This window comes from Malaclemys terrapin, chromosome 1 (assembly GCF_027887155.1).
Source record: "Malaclemys terrapin pileata isolate rMalTer1 chromosome 1, rMalTer1.hap1, whole genome shotgun sequence".
In the NCBI taxonomy this organism is placed as follows: Eukaryota; Metazoa; Chordata; order Testudines; family Emydidae; genus Malaclemys; species Malaclemys terrapin.
The window spans coordinates 201026070-201053719 of record NC_071505.1 but is presented as its reverse complement, the minus strand read 5'-3'; the positions used below and the strand labels follow the sequence as shown (position 1 = coordinate 201053719).

The 27650-nt window shown below is 39.6% G+C and overlaps 1 protein-coding gene across 4 annotated transcripts in view; it reads left to right on the top strand.

Annotated features, from left to right (window-relative positions):
* Positions 1–27650, top strand: part of USP9X (ubiquitin specific peptidase 9 X-linked) — a 217540-nt gene that overhangs the window by 30659 nt on the left and 159231 nt on the right. For 3 of the 4 annotated variants that reach the window (XM_054005771.1, XM_054005769.1, XM_054005754.1), the window contains exons 2-6: positions 9826–10079; positions 16534–16679; positions 16982–17061; positions 22415–22527; positions 23300–23518. In XM_054005771.1, the coding sequence (XP_053861746.1) occupies positions 9984–10079; positions 16534–16679; positions 16982–17061; positions 22415–22527; positions 23300–23518 (654 nt within the window). In that variant the 5' untranslated portion in view covers positions 9826–9983. Of the gene's footprint in view, positions 1–2372; positions 2389–9825; positions 10080–16533; positions 16680–16981; positions 17062–22414; positions 22528–23299; positions 23519–27650 lie in introns of those variants that run through there. The other variant, XM_054005763.1, reaches the window with a different exon arrangement.

Below are 27650 nucleotides of genomic sequence, written 5' to 3'. Positions count from 1 at the left end.
CCAGTGGGATAGCCTGGGTTGTTCTTCACGTTGTTTCCGCAGGTGGGATATTTTCCAGTTTGCAGCCACTGCCATGCGTCTATTGTGTCTCCTCTCGCCATTTGTGCTGCCTTGTAGAGTGTGAGGCTACATTAACAACGTGTTAACTAACCCTTGAGGGCTCAGCCGAGTGCTAGTTCATCATTTAACAGCAAGGCATTCCCTGGGAAGTATCACACCCTCAACCAAGCTTCACAATCATTATTGCTGTGTACAGTATTACATTGTTTGTTTAAAACATATACTGTGTGTGTGTATATCTCTCTCTCTCTCTCTTTTCTCTGGTAAAAAATATTTCCCTGGAACCTAACCCCTCCATTTACATTAATTCTTATGGGGAAATTGGATTAGCTTAACATCATTTCGCTTAAAGTCACATTTTTCAGGAACATAACTACAACGTTAAGCGAGGAGTTACTGTAATTGTTATTGACAGTTCTTATATTTATCTGCCAATCAAAACTTTTTATAAAGTCTAAACATTTTTTGTCCTTGTTTGTCATGAGATGTTGTCTTAATGATTGAAATGCAAATAGTGCCCAACAGAAGAAAGAAGATGGTATAATACTCGCCTTTTTGTGTCTTTCGGGGATACCTGAAAGGTCACACTTCAGTGTTTTGTTAAGCAATACATACTAGAAGCCAGTATAGTAGGTAAACTGTTAACTGACTTTTTAGGCTATTTCCTCTATATGGATGTGATTTGACACTGGGAGGAAGGTACAAGATCCTAATCTATCTTGGATTGTCAAGTACAGCTGATTGGAAAGTAGTGGGAAAACAGTGAAAAATGTCCAATTTTTTCCCTTCTGTATTTTTGTCAGACTTCTGAACTTTTCAAAATTTCCCAACCAGTTATATTGCCAAGAATACTTCTGTGGGAGGCTGTCCCTTAGTAGATCTGAAAAACTCAAAATGAAAGCATGGTATTGTATTGTTTATCAGGCATGTGATTAAGTCCTACTCAGTCTGAAATGTGTATATGTGCAATACTCCTTTCATTTTTTTTTTTTTTTTTTAAATTTTATTTTGAGGTTGTCACTTGCTATAAATTTTGCCCCAGGTGAAGAGAAATCTCTTCAGTTTCTTTCCATTGTCATACATTTGGTAATGAAAGTCTAGGATAGACAAGAAAGGGTCTTCATAGTAAGTAGAAAGCACAATCATAAATTTCAAAAATGTTTTAACAATTTGAAGGCTATTCTAGTAGGAAAGATTCTATTAGGAAGCTCACTATTTTTTAAGTTGTAGTATACATATTTTCCCACTGTCTTGTTTCTTTGCCAAACTTGTCTAACATCAGTTGCTTTTTTCCAACTTGCAAACTTTAGTTTGTTTTACTTAGATGTGACCAAGGTCTAATTTCTCTTCTATTACCACCTAAATACAAAAAGAACAGGAGTACTTGTGGCACCTTAGAGACTAATAAATTTATTTGAGCATAAGCTTTCATGGGCTACAGCCCACTTCATCGGATGGATGCAGTGGAAAATACAGCGCGCGCGCACACACACGCACACACAGTTTCATGTTCTCTCTGTGTGTATATATATGTATTTTCCACTGCATGCATCCGATGAAGTGGGCGTAGCCCACGAAAGCTTATGCTCAAATAAATTTGTTAGTCTCTAAGGTGCCACAAGTACTCCTGTTCTTTTTGCGAATACAGACTAACACAGCTGCAACTCTGACACCTAAACCCAGCAACTCCAACTTTTTTTCAGTCTCAGTTTTAGAACAACTGAATCTCTGGCTTTCACCCACGTTAGCCAATAAGTGCAAACTCAAAATAGGAATGGTCAGAGTGCATAACCCCCTACTTTCCATAGATTTCTACACCGGATCTTTTAGTTTTGGATTCTTTCCTCTGCTTTGTGAGTTGGAAAAGCAATTTATTAACATGTAATTTATGTACTTTTTTGCAGTGTACTAAGGCATGCTGATGTCACCATAATGCCACAATTACGACGTCTGTATAGTTGAGGATGCAGTTTTTCCCTTCTCCCTCTGTTAATCAGTATCTCAAGGATCATTAAGGCTATCTATTGCTTTAGCAACCCCCTAGATCCTACATTGTAATATATAGGTTTGGAAGGAAGTCTGTTCTTCCATTTGCTTGAGGACTTTCTATTTAAAGAGGTGAGGCACTCATCCCTTTCAATCTTTGAATGTGCTTCCTTTTCAGCCATTCTGTTCCATTGTCTGTCGTGTGAGCCAGACCCAGGAATGGGAATTGAAATCTGGTCTTCCACTTGACAATTTGGAGCGCTACCCGGTCCACTTTTTTACTTTGTGATTTCATGGAATGGAAAAAGAGCATCTTACCCTAGGATACTGAAAGCTATGAAGGTAATGGCACATTGTTGAACAGCTATTAAATATAGGAATACCGTACAAGATTCAGATTGTTTAAATCAACAGTTCTGACTTGGACATCTTAGATAAAATAAGAGTTTCAGACATAGACTGTACTGTGGTTCATGGGCCCCTCCATGTCAGAGTTTGGTTTCAAGGATCCGAAACCGTTATCTCTGGAGAGCTAAAAGTAGTTCTGTTGCTGACATAAGCAGCATCAAGCTTCTCTGGATCCATCTGGATCAACTCATTCAGTGCTGTGGTCCAATGTCATCAGTTGTGAAGCCACTTTCAAAGTGGTTCTATGTCTGACATGAGCAGCATTATATGTCTAGAGCTCTTCTGGATCAGTTGAGTCCAGTGCCAAGAAGCAAGCATGTTTGCCTATGAAGCAGAGCTTACCAAAGAGGTGATGGTGCCCAGATCTGTCTGCTTAGGGATTCCAGCTCTGTTGTCCATGCCCAGTCTAAGTGGTATGGAAATCCATAGGTCCATGTTGGTAGACAGTCTGGTGCTTAGGATCAATCATTGCACAGAGCGTCTCCTTAATATGACTCTGGATGGACATTGAGATCTGTGTGGAGATTTCTTGGTTTTCTTAATAATTCTCTTGGGTTAGACTTCAGTTTGGTGTGTTATGCTAGACCAGCATTTACTTCACTTATGTCCAGTGCCATACATGCTCCATCTATCTCCTTTGTAGTCCTGTAGTAGGTTCATGATGACCCTCTGGATTACTGACTAGCTGCTGCAACTTGCTTCCAGTACTAAACCAAGAAGAGCACTTTTTGGAGTCCAATTCTGGAGTGACTCTGGTATGGAGTGGGCAGCTATAAACTGTAGCATCCTCCCACAGTATGGAATTGGTCAGTGCTGTTCCTGTGATGCTGAACCCTACCTTGGTGTTAGAAAGCACCTCCTTGGATCCAGTGGAGCAGTCATGCTTTGTATTTGAGGGAGTCAGAGCAGCTCTAGCTTTGATTATTTACAACTTCTTCGTGACGGACAGTCTGTATCAGTTCCTTGAGCATTTTTAAATTCAGCCAAACGTTGGCTTATGGGAAGAAACACTAGTCTAGGAACCTATGGATTTACATCTAAGGATAAAGACTTTCATTACAGGGGCTTATTGGTGTGTAAGGTTTATTCCTTAGCCAACTATCAAGCAGTGCTGACCATGATTTCTTCACGTGTGGTTTGCTGCTGCTCAGATATGTTATCCCTCAGAGGATTGATACAAGAGAATGCCTTTCCCATTGAGGTGCCACAAACAGTACTTATTGACTTCCACCCAGCCAGAAGTATTCCTTTTACCTATGGGGTCTTGCCCATTCAGTTGCATTGCAATTTGCAAATTGCAGTTTCAATCCGCACACTTGATGATCAGCTTTGAAAGATGCCTACTTTCATGTTTTGGTCTCTATCATTTAATATAGCTTGGCTAGTATAATGGAAGACATCTACCAAATAACATAGTGTTCTGTACTTTGGCATTCTTCTAGCACTACCAGTTTTCACCAAATGCTTGGATATCATAATTATTTTTCTGGGATGCTAGGGCATTAATTTCTGTGTCTAGATTTTGGCTTTCAGGAATATGTTCACCTTTCAGTTCTTGGAACGTTGTATAAACAAAACATGGTTAATTTTAATCCCTACATGAAAGGATTGGGGTCATTGGAACCTTAATGAGGCCCAAACCAGTAAACTTTCCTGTTGGAAGACAGGTTCCTAGTACACCTGGGTGCAACCTTTCATCATGCTATATTTTAGGCCTCTGTGTGCTGCTGCTATGGATATACAACCCCTGTCTTGAACTATGAACACCGGTGACATTTCAGGCCCTATGAAATCAGTTTTATTGTGATGGGGTTTTGGATTTATTATTTTCCGATTTTGTTTTTTCCATTTTTTAAGAGGGTTGTTTAAATCAAAATTGTTTGGATACATTGACAACAATTAAGTATCCTTACTATAAATTCATAAAAATATTCAGAATTGGATTGCAATGGGGAAAAACTGATTTAAAAAAAACCCTACAATTTAAATAAAATATCCTGCAGATATACAGTATATGTAAAAGTATTAAATCACATTTTAAATCGCCTTTTTAAAGTAGCACTCGGTTCCTATGACCAAACTAACATTGCTGAACAGTAATACAAGAAGTCCACAGAAGTAAGAGTCTCTTACAGTGTCAATGTAACTGAATTCATAATTAAAAAACAAAAAATGCACTAAACATAAAATAATTCATCCTTGCAGCAGTCATTGTTGCCATTTTAAATTAAACTCTAATTTTCAAGCTTCTTATATTCTGAAGGAATGTTTAAATTAATTTCAAATTTGATTAAATTTCAGATTATCAAACCAACAGTTTATTGCTGAGTAGCATTACAAATTGACAAACTTAAATGTCATTATTGTTGCTATCTCTGGCAGACATCTTCATTGTGGTACATTATGGTTATCCTTTGAGCGTTATCTTCAGAAAGTGATTCCCTCTTGTCTGTAAGTAGATTTTCATATTTACTAAAGCTTTTCTTTGTGTCTAAAAATCTGACAGGAAAGAAGATGCAAGGTAGAGCAATGTCTGCTACTTTAGGCACTCGTCCCTTTATAATCTTCAAAAAAGAACTAGATAAGTTTGGAGGATAGATCCATCTTTGGCTATTAGCCAGGATGGGCAGGGATGGTGTCCCTAGCCTCTGTTTGCCAGAAGCTGGGAATGGGCGACGGGATGGATCACTTGATGAATGAACTGAACAGATATTCCGTTTGGGGCACCTGGCATTGGCCACTGTCGGAAGACAGGATACTGGGGTAGGTGGGCTTTTGGTTTGACTCAGTATGGTTGTTCTTATGTTCTTACGTTCTTATCTTCCAGTAAGCGCCAGAGATCCAGTTGATCTGGGTTGGGCTCACTCTGAGTGCTGCACAGAAACACCAGCCATTGTTCACACAATTCTGATGAGGGGTGGGCAAGAGATGGTGTATTGCTTTACTGATCAATGTTTTGCATCTGTAGTGATTGCCAGGGATCAAACAAACGGATCAGGCGATGCATGTCTTTTGCTGGATGGACATCCTAGTGTTTGGAGAATTTGGTAAAAGCAAGCTGATAGGTTTCATGTAGATTGTCCAGGATATATACCTCTGTCTCTGTCTGCCTGTCTCTTTCTCTCTCTCTCTTTTTTTTTTTTTTTTAAGTGATGAAGTCGTCATCCTCTTGGATGCTTCTTCACCAAACCCACAAGTTTTGGCTGTTCCAGTAATCAAGACCGACCTCAGGTCTTCCATAATAATGATAGCTAAGGCAGTTTTAGGGCAGTGGGTACCCTCAGAGATGGTCAGTGCTGTTGTCAGTTTGGGGAAAGCTGTCTTAAGTTTCAGCAAGTCTGATTTCTCCTGATTGCTAAGTAATGTCTAAAGGTTTGTCACAGCCTGTGTTGATGACTTCTCTTTTTTCAAAAACGTTCTGATAGAGCTCAGTGTGCTCTGCATGATTTTATTGCCTGAAACCAGCTATTCCATCTTGTGTGTACTACTTCAGGGGAGGATCTTCATGGTGTGCATGTCGTCTTTGGACTTAAGAAAAGCAACCCATCTTCACTTTCTGGCTGGCTTTTTGAAGATCGCAGTTTTCATACAAGTAACAAAAATGCCACACCACTAAAGAAGTGAAAATGCTGCCATGTCTCACCTATCAAATTGATTATGTGACATAGATATGTCACGTACACTGGGCACGACACATTTCGGTGCTTCTCTGTGTGCTTTGATGCAGTATGCTGCATTGTCAGTTCAACTGCTGAGACATCATTGAAGCTGAGCTGGTCCCTATTCATTGACTTCATAAAGCCTGTGAGAATGTGGAGTGGTTTCAGCTGTCCATGAATAGAACATCAGTCAAATAGTAGTGATCTTCAACTCCTGGAAAAAAAAATATTCTGTCATAAATTTTCTACTTGTTTGTTACTGGAGGATTTCATTAAAGAAACTTAAAATTCAGTAATGGAAAAAAAATCCAGCTTCAAAATAATTATTATTTAATATTAAAGGGATTTTTTTATTATACAGGCATAATACAGGTGCATTGCAATGCATATTAAATATGAAATGTTTGATAAAATTATTAACAAGCACTTTATAGAATAGCTCCAGAATCCCAATGTGGTGGATTTTTTTTTTTGGCTAAGGTTATTTTAAAGTTACAGGATATTAAACATTTTTTTCTTAAATTATCTGTACTTATGATTTAAAGTGGTTAGTCTTTCCTAACGATAACAAAAGTTTTCCTAAAGGCCAGTGTACCCATAATAAAAAATCTGCTTAAGGATCTGTTGTCATAGTAAAAGAAAAAAAACTTAGCTATGACAATATTTAGCACACTGCCGTCTTGGATATCTGTTGTCTCATCGATCACCACTGCAATCTTTTTCCCATGGATTTTGGCCAGCATTCACTGCCACCATGTGTTCCTGATAAACACGTGTCATGTGAATCTGTTGAATGCTGCTTCATTTTCAGGCAAATCCCCCTCCCTGCCTGCAGTGTTTTAAGAGGGAAAAGTCAACGCTACTTCATTTTTTTCCAATGGGATATCAGCCTCAGCACAGACTGCTACAAAATCTTCAACAAACTTCCGTCTGGCATCTGCAGATTTCATATGGTCTGTCTGCAGTTGTTCTCCGTAGCGAGTGAGAACCTTGATGAGTCTTGTCTATTTGGAACAATTTTTCAGATGGGCTTTTGACATTAGATGATTGTTGCAGGTATCATTTTGGGTCCAGTGTAGTGTATGTCAACAGTAGTTGCAGAATATCATACTGCCCAATTCATAGACATCATTAGGAAACTGACTAGCTCTTAACAGTGGTGTCAGCAGCATGTCATTTCTTACCTTTCTGGATGAGCATTTTCCAGTTGTAGAATGACTTTTAGACATGTTTAAATCATGTCCTGACCCATGGGTTAGGGAGCCACAATAGTAGTAGTAGCAGGTCGCATCTTTAAGCAAATCTTCCCCCCCCCCCACACACATTCCTGATGGACATAGCTATGTTGCCTAAAAGTTAAGTATAAACCAGGCTTGGGAATCTCGGATGGAAGGTGCTCAAGAAATCTACGATATGGAAATCTTCTATATAATTTTAAAAGCATACTTTCCTTAACCTTAAATACATTGAAATATTATACTTTATGTATCTCTTATACTAAAATAAATGCACTTGTTTCTCATACAACTTAGTTTATCCAAAACTGTCTGGTAAAGGATTATGTCTCCAGTGTCTCTTAAATTGAAGATTCCCTTAATTTTGTTCAGAAAATCATCATCCTACCATGCTGTCATTCAGGTAGTCGAGGTTATGTTGTGGTTCTGTTAAGGCTGGAAAGCTAAGGAGAGGAAAGATAGTGAAGTTCCATTCCTTTTCAGAAGCAGAGTGTGAGGACAGTGGAGCTCTGTTTCCTGTCTTCCATCTGGAAAGAAAAAGGTGCTGTCCCTTGACTCTGTTAAGGGACCCATTTTTGGTAGTGTTTTGGATACAACACATGCTATCTGGTGTGGTCTGGAAACCACAAGGGTGCGATTAGAAAAATTAAGAGTACTGTCCCATGAGCTGTCCACAAAGTTCTGCCCATTTGCCATACCAAAACAATATGCCAAAGTGGAACTCCACTCATCATTCGAGCTGGCCGGAAAACATTTGTTTTATGAAAAAATTTGAATTTTCAACATTTGTTTCCATTCCAGCGTGGAACAAAACTGAGACTTACTGAAATTCTTTGTGAAAAGGAGAATGATTCCCCCACCTCAGAATAGCTGATAGCTTGATGGGATTTTGGAGACACTGGTTCAAATCCCTGCACTGCCTGTTTCAGCCCAGGGACTTGAACTGTTGTCTCCATCTCTTTTTTTTTTTTTTTTTTTTCTCTCCTGTTGGCGCTGTTCTACTTTGTATAAATAGGTCACGTTAGGCCAGAGTCACTCACAGAAACTCTCTAGCCCAGTGATTAGGGCACTCACCTGGGATGTTGGAGGCTCAGGCTCAAGTCCCTGGTCTGAATCAGGCAGGATTTGAACCTATGTCTTCCACATACTGGGGGAGTCCCTCACCACTGGGGCATTAGGTATTCTGGGGTGGTTTTTCTCCCTGAAACCAACACTTTTCTACCAAAAGCTTTAGTTTAGACGAATCCGCATTTTCTGACACAAAAATATATAGTTGACAAATGCCTGACCAGCTCTACTACTCATAGTTTGTGCCTATCTTCATAGTATGTTCATCCCTCTTTGCTGTGAGCTTTGATCAACAGTGAAATATTTATATTTAGACAACCATATTAGCCTTCATTTAACATGCTGTAGAGGTGAATATTTCTATTTTTAGTACTCTACAACATGTGTGCCCATTCAGAGCTTTGGACATATTTGACAGTCTTTTAGTATAAATACACTAGTAAACAGAACCCAAGAGCAAAATAACTCAGTGACAACATAGATCTAATAAACCGTTCCATGGAATCCACATAACATATGGGCAGTTCAGACCTTGCAGCTATTTCAGGGTATTTGCAGATTCAGAGAACCATCCCTGCATCAGTTTACACTGGTTCAGATTTTGAAGACACTCCAGTTGGCCCAAATCAACCCCTTAGTAAGCTTTAACTGTAGAAATTCAGGAAGTGCATATAGATGCATTCCAGAATAAGATGGCTGGAATTCAACAGTACAGCTAGGTAATCAATAGTAGAAAGCTGGTAAGAATTTTAAAATACAGTTGTCAAGGCTACAACTAACTTTTTGCTGCTATGTAATAGATGAATGACTGGTATGGCTAATCAGAAAGGTAAAGAACAGTATGAAATAGTAAAAATGCAGAAATTGGAGGATTATTTGCAGTTAAAAACAAGCATAAGTAAAACGTATACAATGAGCATCAAATTACAGAAAATTACTTCAAATAAAAATATTCTTGTAATATATCAGCATATTTGGAATAGGCAAATAAAGAACTACTGGATCCCTTACTGGTGGTTTGGAGAGTTTTGGTTGAAGTTACTTTTGTGTCCATTTTTATGTAGGAGGAGGGTGATATTTGCTTTTCTTTTGGAATGTTCTTTTCACAATACACTCCTGCTTAAAAGGTGGGCAGCTGCATTCTGAACAGATTTCAGTTTCTATAGTCTTGATGCTAATCCTCATATAGCTTTACATGTAGCATACAATAGTTATAGACTATTAGAAATGTTGTCTTCTGTCAAGAATGAGTAAATGTTTAGTTAATACTCCTTCCCAGTGAGTATATGCTATATGAAATAAGAGTAAGTTTTCTTACTTTAAAGTTGTATTTGACTTGATACTTTTGTTTCTTCATGGATGTGGATTTAAAATGTTTGTATATATTCTAATATTTTTATTTCTTTCAGGTTATGCAATGGTCTCTGCAAGATGGCTTGTTCTTGAGTTGGAGCTTTTTAAGGCAGACATATGCTGGTACTTCAACTTTATTAAGCGGACTATAATTTCTTCTCTCACGACAACTACATAAGCAGACAAAATTGCAAAGATCTGCCCTGTGTCGAGTATGACAGCCACGACCCGTGGCTCTCCAGTAGGAGGGAATGATAGCCAGGGCCAGGCTCCTGATGGACAGTCTCAGCCTCCCCTCCAACAGAATCAGGTATGATGCTAATGCTGTTAGTAAAGCTGCCTAGAAAGACAATAGTAGTTCTGCAGCATTACTTTTCCAGGTAATTCTTTCAAAATTTCCTTAGGGTATAATTTTATGTCTCGTTGAAGCAGGGTCAGTTTGTACTTTGTTGGAAGTCTGTTGGTGAGTCACTGCTGAACAACTGCCTCAGTATGGTGATAGGCGACCCTGTACTGCAGAAGGTGCTGCCTTTAGATAAAATACCATGTGGATGAAGTAACCTGCCCTTTCAAGTGTCTTTACTTTGGGCAAAAAAGTCTGCTTACCAGGATGTCAGATGCCACGTCTGATACACCTATCTCAGATTTTGTGATGTCAGCTTGATACTCAGCACTCTGAAACACCTTTTTGACCCCTCTACCTTGAGGAAGAGAGATACTTGTTTTTATTCACTAAAATTGATGCCTTAATGGCTGATACATCCACCAGAATGGTTTCAGAATTGGGGGCCCTCTGCATAAGAGAAGTGCTGTACCTTCTGTTTGGGTAAAGTAACATATAGGAGCGTCTTAAGCTTTATTCTGGAGATCAGCTTCATTTTTCGTAGTTCACAGGTAATAGTTCTCCTGTCTTGCTTGCAGAAACTGTCTGCATGAAGAACGCTAGCATACCATGGGTCTGTTTATATTCCTTTCATTAAGCAGTTCTGCAAGTCAGAACCCATTTTGTTAACTTACCTGTCATCTTAAAATGGATTGAACAATACAAGTATACTGTATCAGGATGGTCCCTTTCCAAATGCTATAAGTTGAAAAGCAGTTGGCAGTTCACACCTTCTGTAGGATTTACAAGCTGAGGGTCCAGATATCTGCCAGAGTTGCATGTGGTAGGAGAGGGTTTCATGCTGTAGTCCTCTCATATCAGAGAATTGGGTTAAGTCCAGTATATAGTTTAATGTAATTTTGCCCTCCCTGAATCTACACTGCTATAAAAAACCCCATTGTTAGCAGACCTGTTGATCTTAAGATGGAGAATAGAAAAAATTGATCCTTGTTTACCTGAATTTTTTTTTTTTTTTTCAGAGTAGTAAGGGGCAATGAATAACTTCCCCCTTTTCACAGTTTCAAACAACTTTAACAAATTTCAGACCTTTTTTCACTGGAATCTTTAAAAACAGTGGAAAAGTCTGTTACTAGTGCATTAAAGCTTTTTTGCAAACATTAAATTTTGTTTCAAATTTAAGTTGACAATATTCCTTTAATGACAAGTAATTTAGGGTAAATGGGTCTTCAGTGATTCATGCATTGGTAATGAGTGTGGCCTTGTCTTCCTTAGATTTTTTTTTCCTTAGTATTTCCCCACTGTTTATACCATTAGAGTTGCTCTGATAGTAAGAATGATAGGAAATTTTAAGAAAAGAGAGGCTGGAGTAGACAAGGCAAGAGACAATCTCTCCTAATTTGGTTTCAGTCTGACCCATGTCACTAGTGAGTAAAAATGATCTGACTACAAAACAGCTGTGAATATGAAGTGTTCTTAGTGAAGAGAAATCCAGGTCAAAACCCACCTTCATAATTGCATCTTTGATGGTAGTCTCACCATACTGACCAAGGATTGCATCAAGTTTGAATTATCTTGTCACCTGTAGATGTGGTCATCCGCAACTTGGCGCAAATGAATAGGTCAGTGTATAGAAACGTATGCTACTGAACATACTTGTTAGACTTTAATGCCCAATTGTGGGGAATAAAAATACCCCAAATGTAAATGATACAGAATTTTCTTTAGCAAAGATGAGACTTTAAATAGTACAAGTGAGAACTAGATTTGAGTGTGGCGGAGAAGATAAATCAGGGCCTAAAATTCAGGAATAGCGAAGAGTGCGTCCTGTGTTGTTGGTCAAGTGGGTATAGGTGACTGAAAGCATTTGAAACTAAAATCTGTCGCCTTGTGTCAGAATTAAAGTTATTAACACATAGGCTGATAGGTATGCAAATTTCGCCATGCCAAATACTGAAGGGAATTGAAGGCTGCAATTTAACATGGCTAAGATTCTAAGTACTGTAAGTTACGTAATAAAATGGGGTTTAGAATGCTGATAGACATTAATGTGACATTCAGAAAGTTTATGCCCAGACAACTTAAGTTTTTGTGTAATGATTTTTTCAAAACAAATAGAAATGTTAAAATTATTTTCATTTATATTTGTTGTTGGTTTGAAAACATCCCTGAAGTATTTGCAACCCAAACATTGTAGTATTGTTCTAGTGCATGAAAATCTGAGTGAAATTATTCCACTGATTGGCTCTGCTTAGTAGAAATGCAAAAAGTTAGCAACAAATATTGGGAGAAAAAAAAAAAAAAGAAAAAAAAATTGATCCAAAAAAAAAAAAAAAGAAAAGGGGGGAAAAAAGAGAAATTCTTCTATTTTCAGTGATCCAACATGGTACCAAGTTACACAGGAAAGAAAGATTGATTGTTCTTTCACCTCCTCTTATGTTTCTGCACCTTCTGCTATCTTGCCCTTTCTTTAGCTCTTTGGAGCAGGGACTGTCTCATTTTTATATAGCGTGTTCAGTGCAGCAACTAGGGTTGCCAACCCTCCAGAATTGTCCTGGAATCTCCAGGAATTACAGATTGTCATATGATGAAACTTCCAGGAATACGTCCAACCAAAATTGGCAACCCTAATTTACAGGACCCTGATGCTGTTGGAGGCCTATGGGTACTACAGCAATGCAAATATTTTGAATAAAGGACAACTGCTTAGTTCAATTTTGAAGTAATGAAATCTTTACTATATTTTTTTGGTGATTGAATGAATTTTAAAATTAATTTGCTATTGGCATTATTGGAAGACTAAATTCTGATCTAAGCGAAGAGACTATATGAAACTACATTCATGCTGTATTAAAGTTGAAATTGTAATTGCGCAAGCGTTCCGTAACCTTGAGTTAAAGGAAAACTGCAATGAAGTGTAAAAATATGCTAATTACTACATTTTAAGTTATTAAAACATTTATGCCTGAAATTAGGTCCTCAGTCCATATTTAGGCATTAATTAAGAGTGCAAGTGATGGAACCAAGAGCTAGTTTGAAGAGGAATACAGTTCTTGGGAAGGATATCAACCCAAGCCTGGTCTCTCAGCTATTTAATACTTTTTGGTGTCAGAAAAGCAATGTGGATAAAAATCTATTTTTAAAAATAAGTTAACTTTTACTGGATTTTTAAAAAATTAAATACATTTTTCTTTTACAGTATAAACCTGTGTTAAATTAAATTTGAAATTGACAAACGGAAGTTCTAAACTTACTATAATCTGTTAAAATTTAAATGGAAAAAAAATGCTGCATCAATGAACCCTTCCCAATTGTAATAAGTTAAAAGGTACTGCTTTTTCAAGTGTGTGTATATACCGTTTTTGGGAAAACATCTTAAATTTTGAGGTCAACTCAAGCTATTTAAATGTTACAATGTTATATGCTGCATTAAGTATATTATTTTCAGTCTTTACAGTGGAGCGAATGCTGGTATTTTTTTTTTTTTTCCAGATGTAAGTACTTTCTGTTTCTGTTGTGCAGAAAACCTTTCGCCTGTATTACTTTTGGTTTCAGTTTAGGTAGCAGGTGGAGAGAATATTTTCCTCATTTCTTCATTCAAAGTTGGAAAAACAGTAGAAGAAACAGGAAAACATTCAGCCTATGAATAAAAAACAGATGGAAGAGGATGAGATCTAATTCTAAAACTTTGAAGGACAGGGACAGATTTTTAATGGTCTTTAGGCATTAATGATGACACAGTCCATCTACTTTACTTCTGGGGGAATTCTGCGCCACTGCGCATGTGCAGTATTTGTCCCCTGCAGATTTCTTTGCTTCCCCACAGAAAAATAACTTTTTAACTGGGAAGCAAAGGGAAGCCACAAGAGCAGTCATGTGACCCATCCCAGCAGTATGTTTCAGGTGCCCAGGGCAGCTGGCAGAGAGGTAAATCACTGTGGGGCAGGAGGCTCCTACCCTGTGCCGGGCTCAGCTGCCAGTCCCAGCTAGGCTGGGGAGGACGGAACTTCCTCTTCCCTTGCACGGCATCTGGGGCTGGGTCAGACCCAACCCCAGATTTCTCCCCCAGCTGCAGGAAGCTCTGCCAACTCTCTTCTACCCCCACCCCCCACTTCCTGCACCCATTGCTCCTCAGCTGCAGGAGGGAAGGGATCCCTGTACAGGGAGCTGCTCCCCCATCTGCGCAACCCCAGTGCAGCCAGACCCTCCTGCAGAGCCTCACCTGCCCCCCCCCCCGCACTCAACCACTCCCCTGAGGAGCCCCGCTCCCCCTGCACAATCCTGACGAGCCACCTGGATCTCCACCCCACCAAGCCCCAACCAGCTGTACCTGGATCCCCACCCCACTCCTCCAGTATCTGGCCCCCCCCACTGAGTTCCCCACACCCAGACTCCTCTGCCAAGCTCTATCACCACACATCCATATCCCCCCCGCACCTGGATCCCCCACTGAGCTGCTGGCACCCAGGACCGCCTCAACCCACTCCTGGGTCCCCCACACTAAGCCTCTCCACACTTGGATCCTGCCTTGCTGAGCCTGCCTGCCCACACCTGACACAGAGGGGCAGGGTCCTTGCGCTGTGTCAGCGTTGGGTGACGCCTCACCTCTGAGTCCATGTCCTCGGGGGGGGGGGGGGGGGGGGAGTTGCATAGTGATCTCCCACCTTTGTGCAGCCAGTGGCCTCTGCTTCCCAATGCCGTACTGGAGCCTTCACATTTATTTGACAAATAAAATTTGCAGAATTTTTAAATATTGGGCACAGAATTTTTGTTTTTTTGGTGCAGAATTTTTATTTTTTGGCACAGAATGCTCTGAGGAGAAATCAACTCACTAAGTACAGTTAATACTTTTTGTTTAATAAATCAGTTTTAAATAAAAAAATGATTTGATATTTTCTTAGCACATTTAAGGTAGTTTTATTTAACTAATAATAATTTTTAAAGTGCTGTTTCTTTGTGTTTTTAATTGAACATCAGTTTCCATCCAAATATATCATGACATGATGAATTTGGAGTAAAAATGTTATCTGGTAAATAAGAAATGCGTCCCCCATCATTTTCTAACATACTGAAAAAATATAAAAATTAAGACTATGACTAAATATGTTGAGCAATAGAATTGCTTAAATAAATATCTATAAACATATGTGATCCTGGTTAGCAAAAATAAATACCATATTTAGTGTAAAGGCTTTGTTTAGTTGCAGATCAACATGTTCAAATGGTAGTACCAACCAATTAGAATTAATCTCTTTTTAGGAGTATAACTAAAGTGCACACGTAAAAACAAGTTTAAAGTAGATTTAAATCAAGGTTCCTGCTTGATTTAAATCATGATTAATATTGGTGGTTTGTAATATATTGGCAACTGCTGCGAGAAGGAAGGGAAGGAATGTTAAGTTCATATGTGCTCACTTCAGCAAGTAAACATGTTGCTGCATTTTGGACCAGTAAAGAAATCGTTGCCTGCAGCTGGCAAACTGTAGAAGATGGAATAACAATAGTCATGTTAAAAGAAAATCAAGGCTTGGGTGGCAGTTACCGAATTCCCACAAGAGCGAGCAGGGGTATAACCAACACCAAACAGGTTATATAAATAGAAATCTTTAAAAAGCAACAGAGGGGTCCTGTGGCACCTTTGAGACTAACCGAAGCATTGGGAGCATAAGCTTTCGTGGGTAAGAACCTCACTTCTTCAGATGCAAGAAGTGAGGTTCTTACCCACGAAAGCTTATGCTCCCAATGCTTCGGTTAGTCTCAAAGGTGCCACAGGACCCTCTGTTGCTTTTTACAGATTCAGACTAACACAGCTACCCCTCTGATACTAGAAATCTTTAGTATGTGGTTCTTCATGATCAGAGGAAGACCTGTGTACTCCGTGTGTAATTTGCCTTATCAACTATCTGTGATCCATACAACCAGAGCTTAGAATTCGTATTGGGAGTGCTTACCAACCATCACTGATTCAGTCTCGTTTCAGTATAAGCCAGCTATCTTGGCTGGATTCAATACAATCTAGTTGCCATGCGCCAAGTCAACATTCCCCTTCAGGGAGGCTCTTGACTAGTCCACTAAGAACAAAATCATGGGCCAACTTTGTTTCAAATGATACCATTTTCCATCTTCCAGGAAACTAGCTTTGTTTTTAGACTACTTGAATATTAAAGAAAATATTTAATTTGACTAATAAATAATTTTAGTTAAGAAATTCTGAAAGCTTTAAATAGTCATATTTAGTGTTTTTTTGTCCTTTTTTTTAACATTTTATTGACGTTCTCTGTTTGCTTTCAAAATTCAAATGCAATTTAAAGGGAAAAAAGGAAGCCAAGAGTAAATGATGTACATCTACTACAGTATCTGAGAAATAGGATGAATATTGTGCATACAATATTTAATTTAAATCCTTGAAATGTTTTTAATTCAGACTTCTTCACCTGATTCTTCCAATGAGAATTCCCCAGCTACCCCTCCTGATGAGCAGGGTCAAGGGGATGCCCCACCCCAACTTGAGGATGAGGAGCCCGCATTTCCACACACAGATCTGGCAAAGTTGGATGACATGATCAACAGGTACTTTAAGATTGATGCACTCTTCCTAATCATGTGGGTTATAGGTAAAATCTCTTAACATTGCCATCAAAATTTCTGGATCTTTCTTCGTGTTCGTGCATTAGATTGCATATTTGCGGATGGGAGGGAAATAAGAAAAGAGATGGGGATTGGCAATTTTTTTCTAAAGTTGAGCCCTCTTTAGTGGGTTAAAAGTAGATTTTACACTTTTATCCTAACCTAAGGGCATAATGAAGGGGAAGATATGTTTTAATTTCTTTTCAGAAACCTAATTAAAATGCAGTACTTTTTTAAAAATTCAGACCTCGATGGGTTGTTCCTGTGTTGCCGAAAGGGGAGTTAGAAGTTCTTCTAGAAGCTGCTATTGATCTTAGTAAAAAAGGTAAGTTGAAAATGCAATGAATGGTTGCTAGAGGAATGTGTAAATCTGGCTCCTTAAAGGTCCTCCGTATTCCTGTTGGAGCTTTATTTCTTTAATAAATTGAAATCCAAGATTCCCAAAACCTGGACTAGCATGAAAAGCTGCATAGATCTTTTAAAAACAGCATAGCTATGAGTTTTCTGCCTTGACACAAGCACTGGGGAACACTGACTCCACAGCTATAAAATAAGTATTATTGGTCTTTTCCCACTTGTTTTCTGTATTTTTACTTGCATATCAGACCTGATCAGGTCTATTTTCCTGACAAATTCTTATATTTTAACTTTGAGGTTTAATTTTTTTCCTCCGAAAATTTTTGAGAAATACCTTGCTAAAAACATTTCTTCAAAATCTACATTTAGACACTTTAGATAATATTAGAAAATAAGATTTGGAACAATTAGAAACTGTGACCCAAAAAAATTAGAATCCTATAGTTAGATGCTATTTGTCTTGTCTAACTTATTTGGGTCTAGGACAGTTCCCCTCAAGATTGTGTTCTTTGTGTTCAACATGTTGTGTTAGGTCAGAGTGACAAATGTCTCTTACATGCTTCTCCCAGCCTCTTCAAAGTAATCTTTCCAGGCCCTATAGATGAGAACTCTGTAAATTCACAGAGAAAGTAGTTGGTGAATTAAGGTGCCTTAGAGGAAGAATAGTATTGTTTTAAATATATTTTTATTGAAATATAAAATTGCCTGTTCTTTACCCTTGGGTAGTTGGACTAGGAGGAACTGACCTTATTGATAAATATTTACTCCTAGAATTGCCAAGGAGTAAAGGTTGTTGTCAGCAGGCAGTTCTGGCCTGCAGGAATTATTTTGTACGAATGTTAGTCATCTGTTTTGAAGCACCTGCTGGAGAAAAATTGTATTAATCCAAAAATATCTAGAGTATGTCTACACCACGATAAAAATCCCTTGACACAGAGTCTCAAAGCTGGGATAACTGATTTGGGCTTGGGTTGCGAGACAAAAAATTGCAATGTACATGTTTGGGTTCAAGAATGGGCTCTGAGACACTCCCAATTCACAGGGTCTCAGAGCCTGGGTTGCAGCCTGAACCCAAACTTCTACACTACAGTTTTATAACCCTGCAGCCTGACCCCCTGGGAGCCTGAATCAGCAGACCCAGGTCCAGCCGTGGCCACGTGGTGAGTCTTTTATTGCAGTGTAGAGCAAAGGTAGGATATGATGCATGCGTCTTATTGTGCAGTTGATATGTTCTCTCGGACTGCAGTTGCCATTGACTTTTGGTAGACGTGTGTGTGCCTGGCTGAAATCTTCAAGTGAGCATAGAAGATCTCTAAAGAGGTCACGTTTGTTCAATGACGATACAAATGCTACCTTTCAAAAAATTTGACAGATGCAGCTAGCTACATCTCTGGGTCTGCTGCTTCAGCATGCTGGTAGGAAAAAATCCTCTAGTTTCTAGTTTGAGAAGTTTTTGGGTGCTGGCAGCAGCTATGTCTGCCTTTAAAAAAAAATCACACCACCATCAGTAGTGTAGCAAATAAACAAATATAGACAGACAGCTTCTTCAGCTGCTCTACAGACCATACCTACACACTCCACCACAAGGTAACAAATTTGACAATCCGTTTGGGAACTCTTTTTCACACACCTCCCTACCCTTCTGAAGAAGATCTGCAAAGCTGCAGTTTGGAGCTCCATTTATACAATATGTTCTAAGCACCATATTGCTGAATTTAGCATCTAGTTCTAATATCAATTTTAGGCATATGTTCTACAGTTGCTTTTCGTTACCGCTCGTTATTCCACCCCTGGGGCTTATGCTGCAGGCTACTTTCCCACAAGTGGAAAGAGAGGTTACCAGGAACTGTTAAGTGTGTTGCGTATATGTGCACACTTCCTATCTTTCCCCATTCATTGAAGTAATGGAGAATGGCTGAGACTTTTGTCCCTTTTATAACTCTGAACAGTCAGATTTATGAGTGAGGTGCTTACCTGTTCTGAAGTGGGGCACTCTTTTGCTAAATGGTCCTGAACTTCGAAAGTGTGGAAATACAGGGGCAATATACTCCAAGAATGATGATTATTATTATGCAACCTTTCTGTTAAACTGCAGGAAATGTATGTCTTCTTCAGTGAGATTATGTGAGTTTAGGTATCTTACCACCCATATGTGGATTTATTCTTTAAATCCAAATGATATTTGCTGGAATGGATACAGAGAGGATGAGGACTGGAAGAAGGAATTGAAATTGAAAGATAACTGTGATCCTAATATTGTCATTGACGTAATTTTGCACTGAGATCTGTGGCTCACCAGAACTTTAGAGCAGAGGAACCAAATGTGTTTTGGAAGCCCACTAGATTATTACGCCACAAAACTATTTTTGTTGCATGTTTTTTGAGAAACAGCATGGCCTAGTGGATAGAGCATTGGACTGAGATTCAAGACCTGAGTTCCATTTCTGACTCAGCCACTGTCCTGTTGTGCGAACATGGGCCAGTCACTTCATCCCTCCATCTGAGTCCTTATCTATAAAGTGACTTTGAGAACTACTGACGAAGAGTGCTATATAAAATGAGGTGGTTATATTGGTATTATTATCTCCTGCTAATTTGGGGGAAACATAGGAGGAGGATGACTGGACCATTTAAATACTTTGTGGTACTGGCAGTCTGATGGTACTATTTACTCTATTTTTAATCTTTTAGAAAACTATTTTTCAGGCAGACAATATAGTCTTAGTTTAAAGAGGCACTCTGGTGGTTGTCTGAGGTTTTTCTGAGATTGGAGAAGCAACCTATTGAAAGAATGGTACCTGTCAACTCATTATTAAATAATTATAAAATAACTAAAACTAGGGACAGTATTTTTGAATAGTGGCAGCTACTCCCCCCAAAAAAATGTTGTTAATTGAGCTATATAGCCTATATTACAACAAAAAAATTATGCCTGGCTCTTATGCTCTGCTTCCCCCACAAAACCCTGCTACAGTTGGTCTGACAGCTGCCGGGTGTTCCCATTATGGGGTGTGCTGTTTCAGCTCATGATTTTGTAGTATGGGCCTGGTTCTCTATAGTGTTCAGTTGTTTTTTCATGTTGCTAAAATTTTCCCGAGTGGTGCAAGCAAGAGGAAAGGAAATGTCAAGTTTTAAGAACTTATAACTCAACCCTTTATTTCTGCTGAATTTCAAAGACCTGCTGCAGTGGAGGTGTTAGTTTCTCACAAAAAATCACAAGAATTAAAGAATATTTTATAATGGAAGGTATTAGGAGTTACTGCCAGCTCCCTGAATTTAGCTCTCTTTCTGGGTGGCTCTTTGAATCTCTGTTGAATTGTGGGGGAGGGAAATTCCTGTTCCCAAGCTTATATCTTCTCTGTTACTCTTTTGAAGCCACATGTCTTGCTCATTATTCATCTAGATTGACTAGAACAGGAATTATTTATTTTCTGGGTTCCCGTGATTGGTTGGTCACTGTTTTCTGAGGCTGGGCGTGTTACATTGCATAACGAGTGTGATTCCAGGACTGAAAATGAAACCCGTCCTGCACAGTTACAGTGCAGGATACAACCTCTAGCCTATTAATGTAATAATTTATATTTGCATAATTCCTATTTTCATGGATTTGTAGATAAAGCCATAAGGGACCATTGTGATCATCTAGTCTGACCTCTTGTATAATACAGGCCATTGCTTTCCCTGAATGAATTTGTTTGAACTCATTTTCTGAAAACAGTTGTATTCAATGTATGTGTGACTCAGTATATTGAAAATATATTTTCTTTTCTGTCCCCAGAATTGAGTTATTTTCAAATGAAAAATGAACTTTAAAGAGATAATGTCAACTTAAAAATCACATTTGTGTGTGAAAATTTGGGGTCTACTGTTTCAAGTAACCTTGAAAGCTAATACAACTGAAAGAGTGCAGTATTTTTTAATTTTGTATATGGCCAATTTCACTGTTTTTGTTGATGATCAGTTTCACTTTGTCTCCTTCATTAGCATAGCTCTTAGGTACTGCTTTGGAGTGAGTTCAGTGCAGGAACTGCATTAGGCTTCTCCTCTCTTCCCCTCCCCTTCCCTGGAGAGGCAGGAGTAGCCGCAAGGGGGACCTCTAGTATTTACCCCTGCAGGTGCTTGTATCTATTTGGGTGAATGAGCAGGGCCAACTCTAGTTTTCCCTGCCACACACAGTCTTCTGCTGGGATAGTGTTGGTGAGACCTACCAGAGTGGTGGGTCTTAGAATTAACACTCCTTTGAGATGTATGGGGAAGTCCACCCCTCTCAGAGCCATTGTTTCAGGCTCTCTACAGACCTGAGTACTCTCTCTGCATTTGTTGCACTCTGATCATGTTTTCACAATTTTTCTTTGTAATTGTGAGGGCAGGTACCCGTAAACACCCCCCCCCCCCCCCCATGAAATCCAAAGTTTTGATACAGTTGCATGACCCAAGGATGCTGGGGCCCTAGGGATGGGCATTTAGTGTCTATGTTGTAAATATGGCCCTGCTTATGTACCCTGCAAGCTGGTTTTTACCACTAACAGCAAACTGAAGAGACAAAAGACGTGTGTACAAAACAAAAGGAGGAGTGGAAGGGGTGTGGTTTTGTAATCTTGATTTGTCATGCCCAAAAGACTGTTTAAGTCTCAAGGGAGCAGAAAACATTTACAATTTTTAAAGCACTTTAAATATAGGACCTACTATTTAAAAGGCTGTTCTATCAAAAATTATTTTTTGGAATTAATCAGTTTCACCAAATTAAAGTTTACATTGTAATTTAAATAAAACTTTGAAGCTGAAATGTTAAGTGAAATTTGATGGGAGAAGGGAAAATTAATTGGTAATTTTAATGTCTAGTTACTGAATTTTGACACTTTCTGACCTTAGAATGCTGTTCCTTTTTTAGTTTGCATGGCTATATTCCTTTTATTAGGAAATATCTACAACTGAGAAACTCTTCAATGTATATTGAAATTGTTCGAATATTAAGAGCTGAGATCTAAAAATAGAGAGAAAGCAGTCTAGTGGTTAGAGTAGGGGACTGGGAGTCGGAGCTGCTGTATTTCATTTTTAGTTCTGCTACTGATTCACTATCCAGTAGGAAAATCACCAAACCCATTTTCCCCCCATGCCTATTTACCAGTCTGTAAAAGGAGCTTGATAATAGCTACCCTACTCAATGTTTTAAATCTTCATTTTTTGTAAAGCACTTTGAAATCCATGGATGTGAAAAGTGTAAGTCCAAAATATGACTATTTTTAATGTTAAGTGAGCATTGTAGACAACCAGTAAAATGGAATATATTAACTGATCTTTCCCTTTTCTCTTTTAAACAGGCCTTGATGTTAAAAGTGAAGCATGTCAGAGATTTTTTCGAGATGGGCTAACAATATCTTTCACAAAAATCCTTACAGATGAGGCGGTGAGCGGGTGGAAGTTTGAGATTCATGTAAGTTTGTATTGTATTTTATGAAAAGCAAATAAGTTTAAACAGTGATGGAACTGCAGAGGCCATCTGCTTATTTGCAGCCATGAACAATTTTTGAAAATCAGCTTCCTTCTGCCAGTTCTTCACAACTCCATGACTTATGGCAAATACATTTCCTCCTTCCTTCCCTTCACTCCTCACAGCTTCATGGTCTGACCTGTAGGGGGAGAGAGATTGGGTTAGTAGGAGATCACATTTGAGCTAGGAAGAAGTTTGGGTTGAAAAGAAATAAAACTTAGGGCCTGGTATGATGGGGTATCAAGGTCCCCTTCCTGTGTTTATCAGTGCAATCCCTTGTTGGGCTCCTGGTTATATAGTTCAGGCGCATGGAGCTATGTCTTGGTAAACACTTTAGAAACTTCGCTGATTTGTGCATGCTCATTAACAACTAAAATTTTCCTCTCATTAAGGACTAGCCAAATTTGAGGTTGTGGAGTTACTGGTGAGTAAATAAGTCTGGAAAAAAATTGAAGTAGAAAAAATATGTATTTCTCCTACCACTGATAACGCAAACACTGAGAAGATTAGCTCAGATTTTTGTTTAACCCCCTCCTCAATTATGAGAATAGGCATGAAAGCTTCAGCTCAGACAACTTTTTTTGAGAAAGCAAAGGACAAAGGTTTATAAAGAAAGCAATTTTGTAACTTTGCTTCTATGAATGCAGTAATACAGTTTGTAATTTGTTACATTTCAGTCATCTGCCAAAACTGTTAAATATCTTTTTCTTAATAGAGGTGTATTATTAACAACACTCACCGTCTAGTAGAGCTATGTGTGGCCAAACTGTCCCAAGATTGGTTTCCTCTTCTTGAACTTCTTGCAATGGCCTTAAATCCTCATTGCAAATTTCATCTCTACAATGGTACACGTCCCTCTGAAACAGTTCCTGCGGGAGTTCAACTGGCTGAAGATGAACTTTACGCCCGTCCTCCTGACCCACGATCACCAAAGGTAAATTGATATTTTCTTTCCAACTAAAATCCTAAAACCTTAAAACTAAAGTCCATATTAATATTTGTAATTAAACAAAATCACTCCGTATCCAGTTAGAAAAATCATTTAGGAGGAAAGAAGCCACAAGAGTTTCTGCTTTTTGTTTTGATATTTGATTAAGTCTTGTGAATGTAAGAGCTTCTCCAATATTTTTCCCTTCTTCCTCACTTATTTAATCTTTGCTCCACAATCAGGGTCCCCATGGTGATGTACCCACCAGTGATCAGTGCTGGCATAACTGTATTTGAAATGTCGGTTCTACTGCTTTAGTTGGCCAGAAGTCATTGCTAGAGTGACTGGATTTCCTTTTTCATACCACTTTGATTTTGTAGGTGTAACATGGTTGTAAAGATGCATCATCTGGTTAAAAATCATATTGTCAAAAACAGAGTTATTCTTTGAGTGACGTCTACACATTCGTGTTCTTTGGATGTGGTAATGGTGCAGCTTGGACCAGTGGCACCATCTAGTAGTAGTGTCCATTTGGAGTCCTCTCATGCCTCTACCCCAGGGGTGGGCAAACTTTTTGGCCTGAGGGCCACATTGGGTTTCCGAAATTGTATGGAGGGCTGGTTAGGGGAGGCTGTGCCTCCCCAAACAGCCAGGCATGGCCTGGCCTCCGCCCCCATCCAATCCCCCCTGCTTCTCGCCCCCCCCGGGACCCCTACCCCATCCACACCCCCCCGTCCCCTGACCGCCCCCCGGAACCCCTGCCCCTGACTGCCTCCCACCACCCCATCCAATCTCCCCTCTCTTTCCTGACTGCCCCCCTCCCTGGACCCCTGCACCCATTCAACCCCCCCTATTCTCCACCCTCTGACCGCCCTGACCCCATCCACACCCCTGCCCCCCTGACCACCACCCCAAACTTCCCTGCCCTCTATCTAACGCCCCCCCCCCAGCTCCCTGCCCCCTTACCCCGTTGCCCAGAGCACTGGTGGCTGGCGGCGGTACAGACGCGCTGCCCAGAACGCCAGGACAGGCAGCCGTGTCGCCCAGCTGGAGCCAGCCACGCCACCGCACAGCACAGAGCACTGGGTCAGGCTGTGGCTCTGCAGCTGCACTGCCTGGCAAGAGCTCACAGCCCTGCTTCCCAGAGCATTGTGCCGGTGGCGCAGTGAGCTGAGGCTGCAGGGGAGGGGGGAATGGGGAACAGCAGAGGAGGGCATCTTCTCCAACAGTTATCCCATTCAAATCAACACACTCGCACCTCCTTTACCAGTCCTCTTCAGAGATTTTTCTCACAAGAACTTGCTAACATGTAGCTCATTCATTAGTAGAGTCAGGTGCCATAAAGGAAGTTCCTAAAGAGTTTCATGGGAAGGGATTTTATTTCATGTATTTTCTGATCTCAAAGAATTATAGATGTCTCCCAACCCCTTTCAGATCTTTGGAAGCTAACTCTTTCATCAGAAAGTTCAAATTCCTCATCCTTATCCTACCTCTGATCATCCTTTTCTTAAACACCCACGCTTGGTTTGGGACCTCTTGATTTAGAGGGTACGTATTCTCATATCTCAGATCTTCACATCGAAAATACCTATGGTTGGTTATGGGAAAACATCATCGCCAATACAAAGATGTTCTGTTTGGCATGTCTACTGCACCCTACGTGTTCACAAAGTGCCTTTCAATGGCAGCAGCACATTTGCGATGTAGGGGCATCCACTTCTACTTGTTCGGATGATTGGCTTATTAGGATATCCTCATAGAAGGACCTAGCAAAAGATATGACACAGTCATGACTCTATTCCAAACACTGGGGTTCAAGATAGTGGAAGACACACCTTCCAATCCAAATTATAGTTTTTATTAGGGCTGTTATGGACTCTCAAAAATACAGTTTTTCTTCCAGAAGAAAGATATTTAAAAATCCTTATAGCAATAGAAGTACTACAGGAAAACTCATTTCACACAGTGTTCTTCCTTAGTTTGATGGGCATTATGACTTCAGTGACATATGTAACTCCCTAAGCTCATTTAAAGATGAGGCTTCTACAGCATTGGCTAGCAAGATGCTATATATGCCAATATAGGCAACATATTTATGAATTTGACACTACCTAGGGTGTGTCCCTAACCCTTATATGGTGGACTGCATGTCACAATGTCCTCAAAGGAGTTGAATTCAACAACCCAGCTCTGTCTTTCATAGCCACCTCTGATTCTTTCAGTCTGGAGTGTGGAACTGATTGAAATAATTTAAGAATCAGTCACTGGAGTTTATGGGAGAAAAAGCTCCATATCAACGTGTTATAATTAGGAAATCAGAGCCCAACATGTTGCTCTTTTCTCCCTCATCTGCTTCGCAGAATAGTTCAAGTAGTTACTGACAGTAGTACAGTGATATTTCACATGAAGAAGCAGGGGGAGCACATTCCAGCTAGCTGTGCAAAGAGGCCAAAATTATCTGAGAGTGGTGCATAATACACCAGATTTATCCTATTGCTGTCCACCTTACAGACAAGGACAATATACTGTCAGATCAACTCAGCAGAGACTTGCACAATTAGCATGAGTTGGTCACTCAGGAACATCTCCTTGTGTGGAGCTATCCAGAGAAAGTCTTATTTACAACAAAATACAACTCCAAATATCCAATATCTGGTTTTGCTCCAGAGTAAGAGCAGACAACCAGTCTATCTCAAACGTTTCTTGTAAACTAGAGTGGAGAATGCATTGTAGTTCTTCTCTCCCCATCCCTTTTTTTTCCAAATTCATCTAATTCTAAAGATGATGCACACAATGTTTTAAAATTCTGCAAAATTCTGCACATTTTATTTGTCAAAATAACACAATATAATCACTCTGGTTTCAATTATTTCAGTAATTTATTTAAATTACAATACACTGGATAGAGAATGGGAGTAGAGAGCAAACCCCCTTGCCTAATAGTAATGAAGCTAGGTTTCACCCTTTATTTTGAGTTTAGTCAACAAATATATGGAGTCATATGCTCAGTGTTACAATATAGGCAAGTGAGGGCAGGTGAATCAAACACACAATTTATATTAACCTCTCCAGAAAGGTCAGCAGCAAACAGTTCATGGAGTACATTTTGATAGGAAATTTTTTCAGTCCAAAAATGTAGACCAGTCCTAATCACTAAAGCACCAGAAGCATTTATAAAGCCAGACTGTCTTTAATACCACTCTGACAATGTAAAGGAGTCATAAAATAGGTGTAAAAGTTTTAAACTTCTGGGGGAATTCACAAAGAGAGTGGAAATAATTCACTAAGCAGACAGGCTCCTACATTCTGCTCTGTGTGAGGGGACAGAGCCTGCCCCACACCTACCTCCTCAGAAACACCCCGAAGCCCTGCCCCTCCACGCCAGGTGTGCTGCAATAGCGAGTGAGAGGGACAGTCTCAGTCTCTCTCTCTCTCTCTCTCTCACACATGGACCCCCTTCCCGGTGGTGATTTACATCTCTACTGGCTGCTCCAGGCACCCAAACCAACGTGCCTGTGCTGCCAGGGAGGGGCATGTGACTGCTCTTACAGCTTCCCTTTTCTTCCCTGCCAGAAGTAATTTTTCTGCGGAGAAGCAAAGAAGTCTTCGGGGGACATGAATTTTGCACATGTGCAGTGACGCAGAATTCCCCCAGGAGTATATACTACAACTATCACAGAACAATTTACTGTTTCTTCCTGCAATTCCAGAATTACTGACTCAGCAGAGAGGTCAAATTCGTCATCTGGATCCATGCTATCTCCGCTTGACAGCATGGGCCCATATGACTTTGACAGAGTTAGAACTGTCCTGTTAAGTAAAAGTACACGAGAGCCTGTTAAATTTTAGGAAGTCGTCATCTCACCTGTTACGATAACAATTGGAAAAGATTATTTTTGTGGGCAACCAGGAATACCACAAACCTAGCTTCAGTTAGTATTCAGTTTATACATATTTGATTTGAAATCTTTGATACTCAAGAAGAAAGATGGTCCACTGATTAGGGCATTAGCTTAGGACCTGAGAGAGACAGGTTCAATTCCCTGCTCTTTTGCAAACTTTCTGTGTGAGCTTGGGTGGGTCATTTAATCTGTCTGTTACCGATCTGTAAAATGTGGATAATAGTACTTCCTCACCT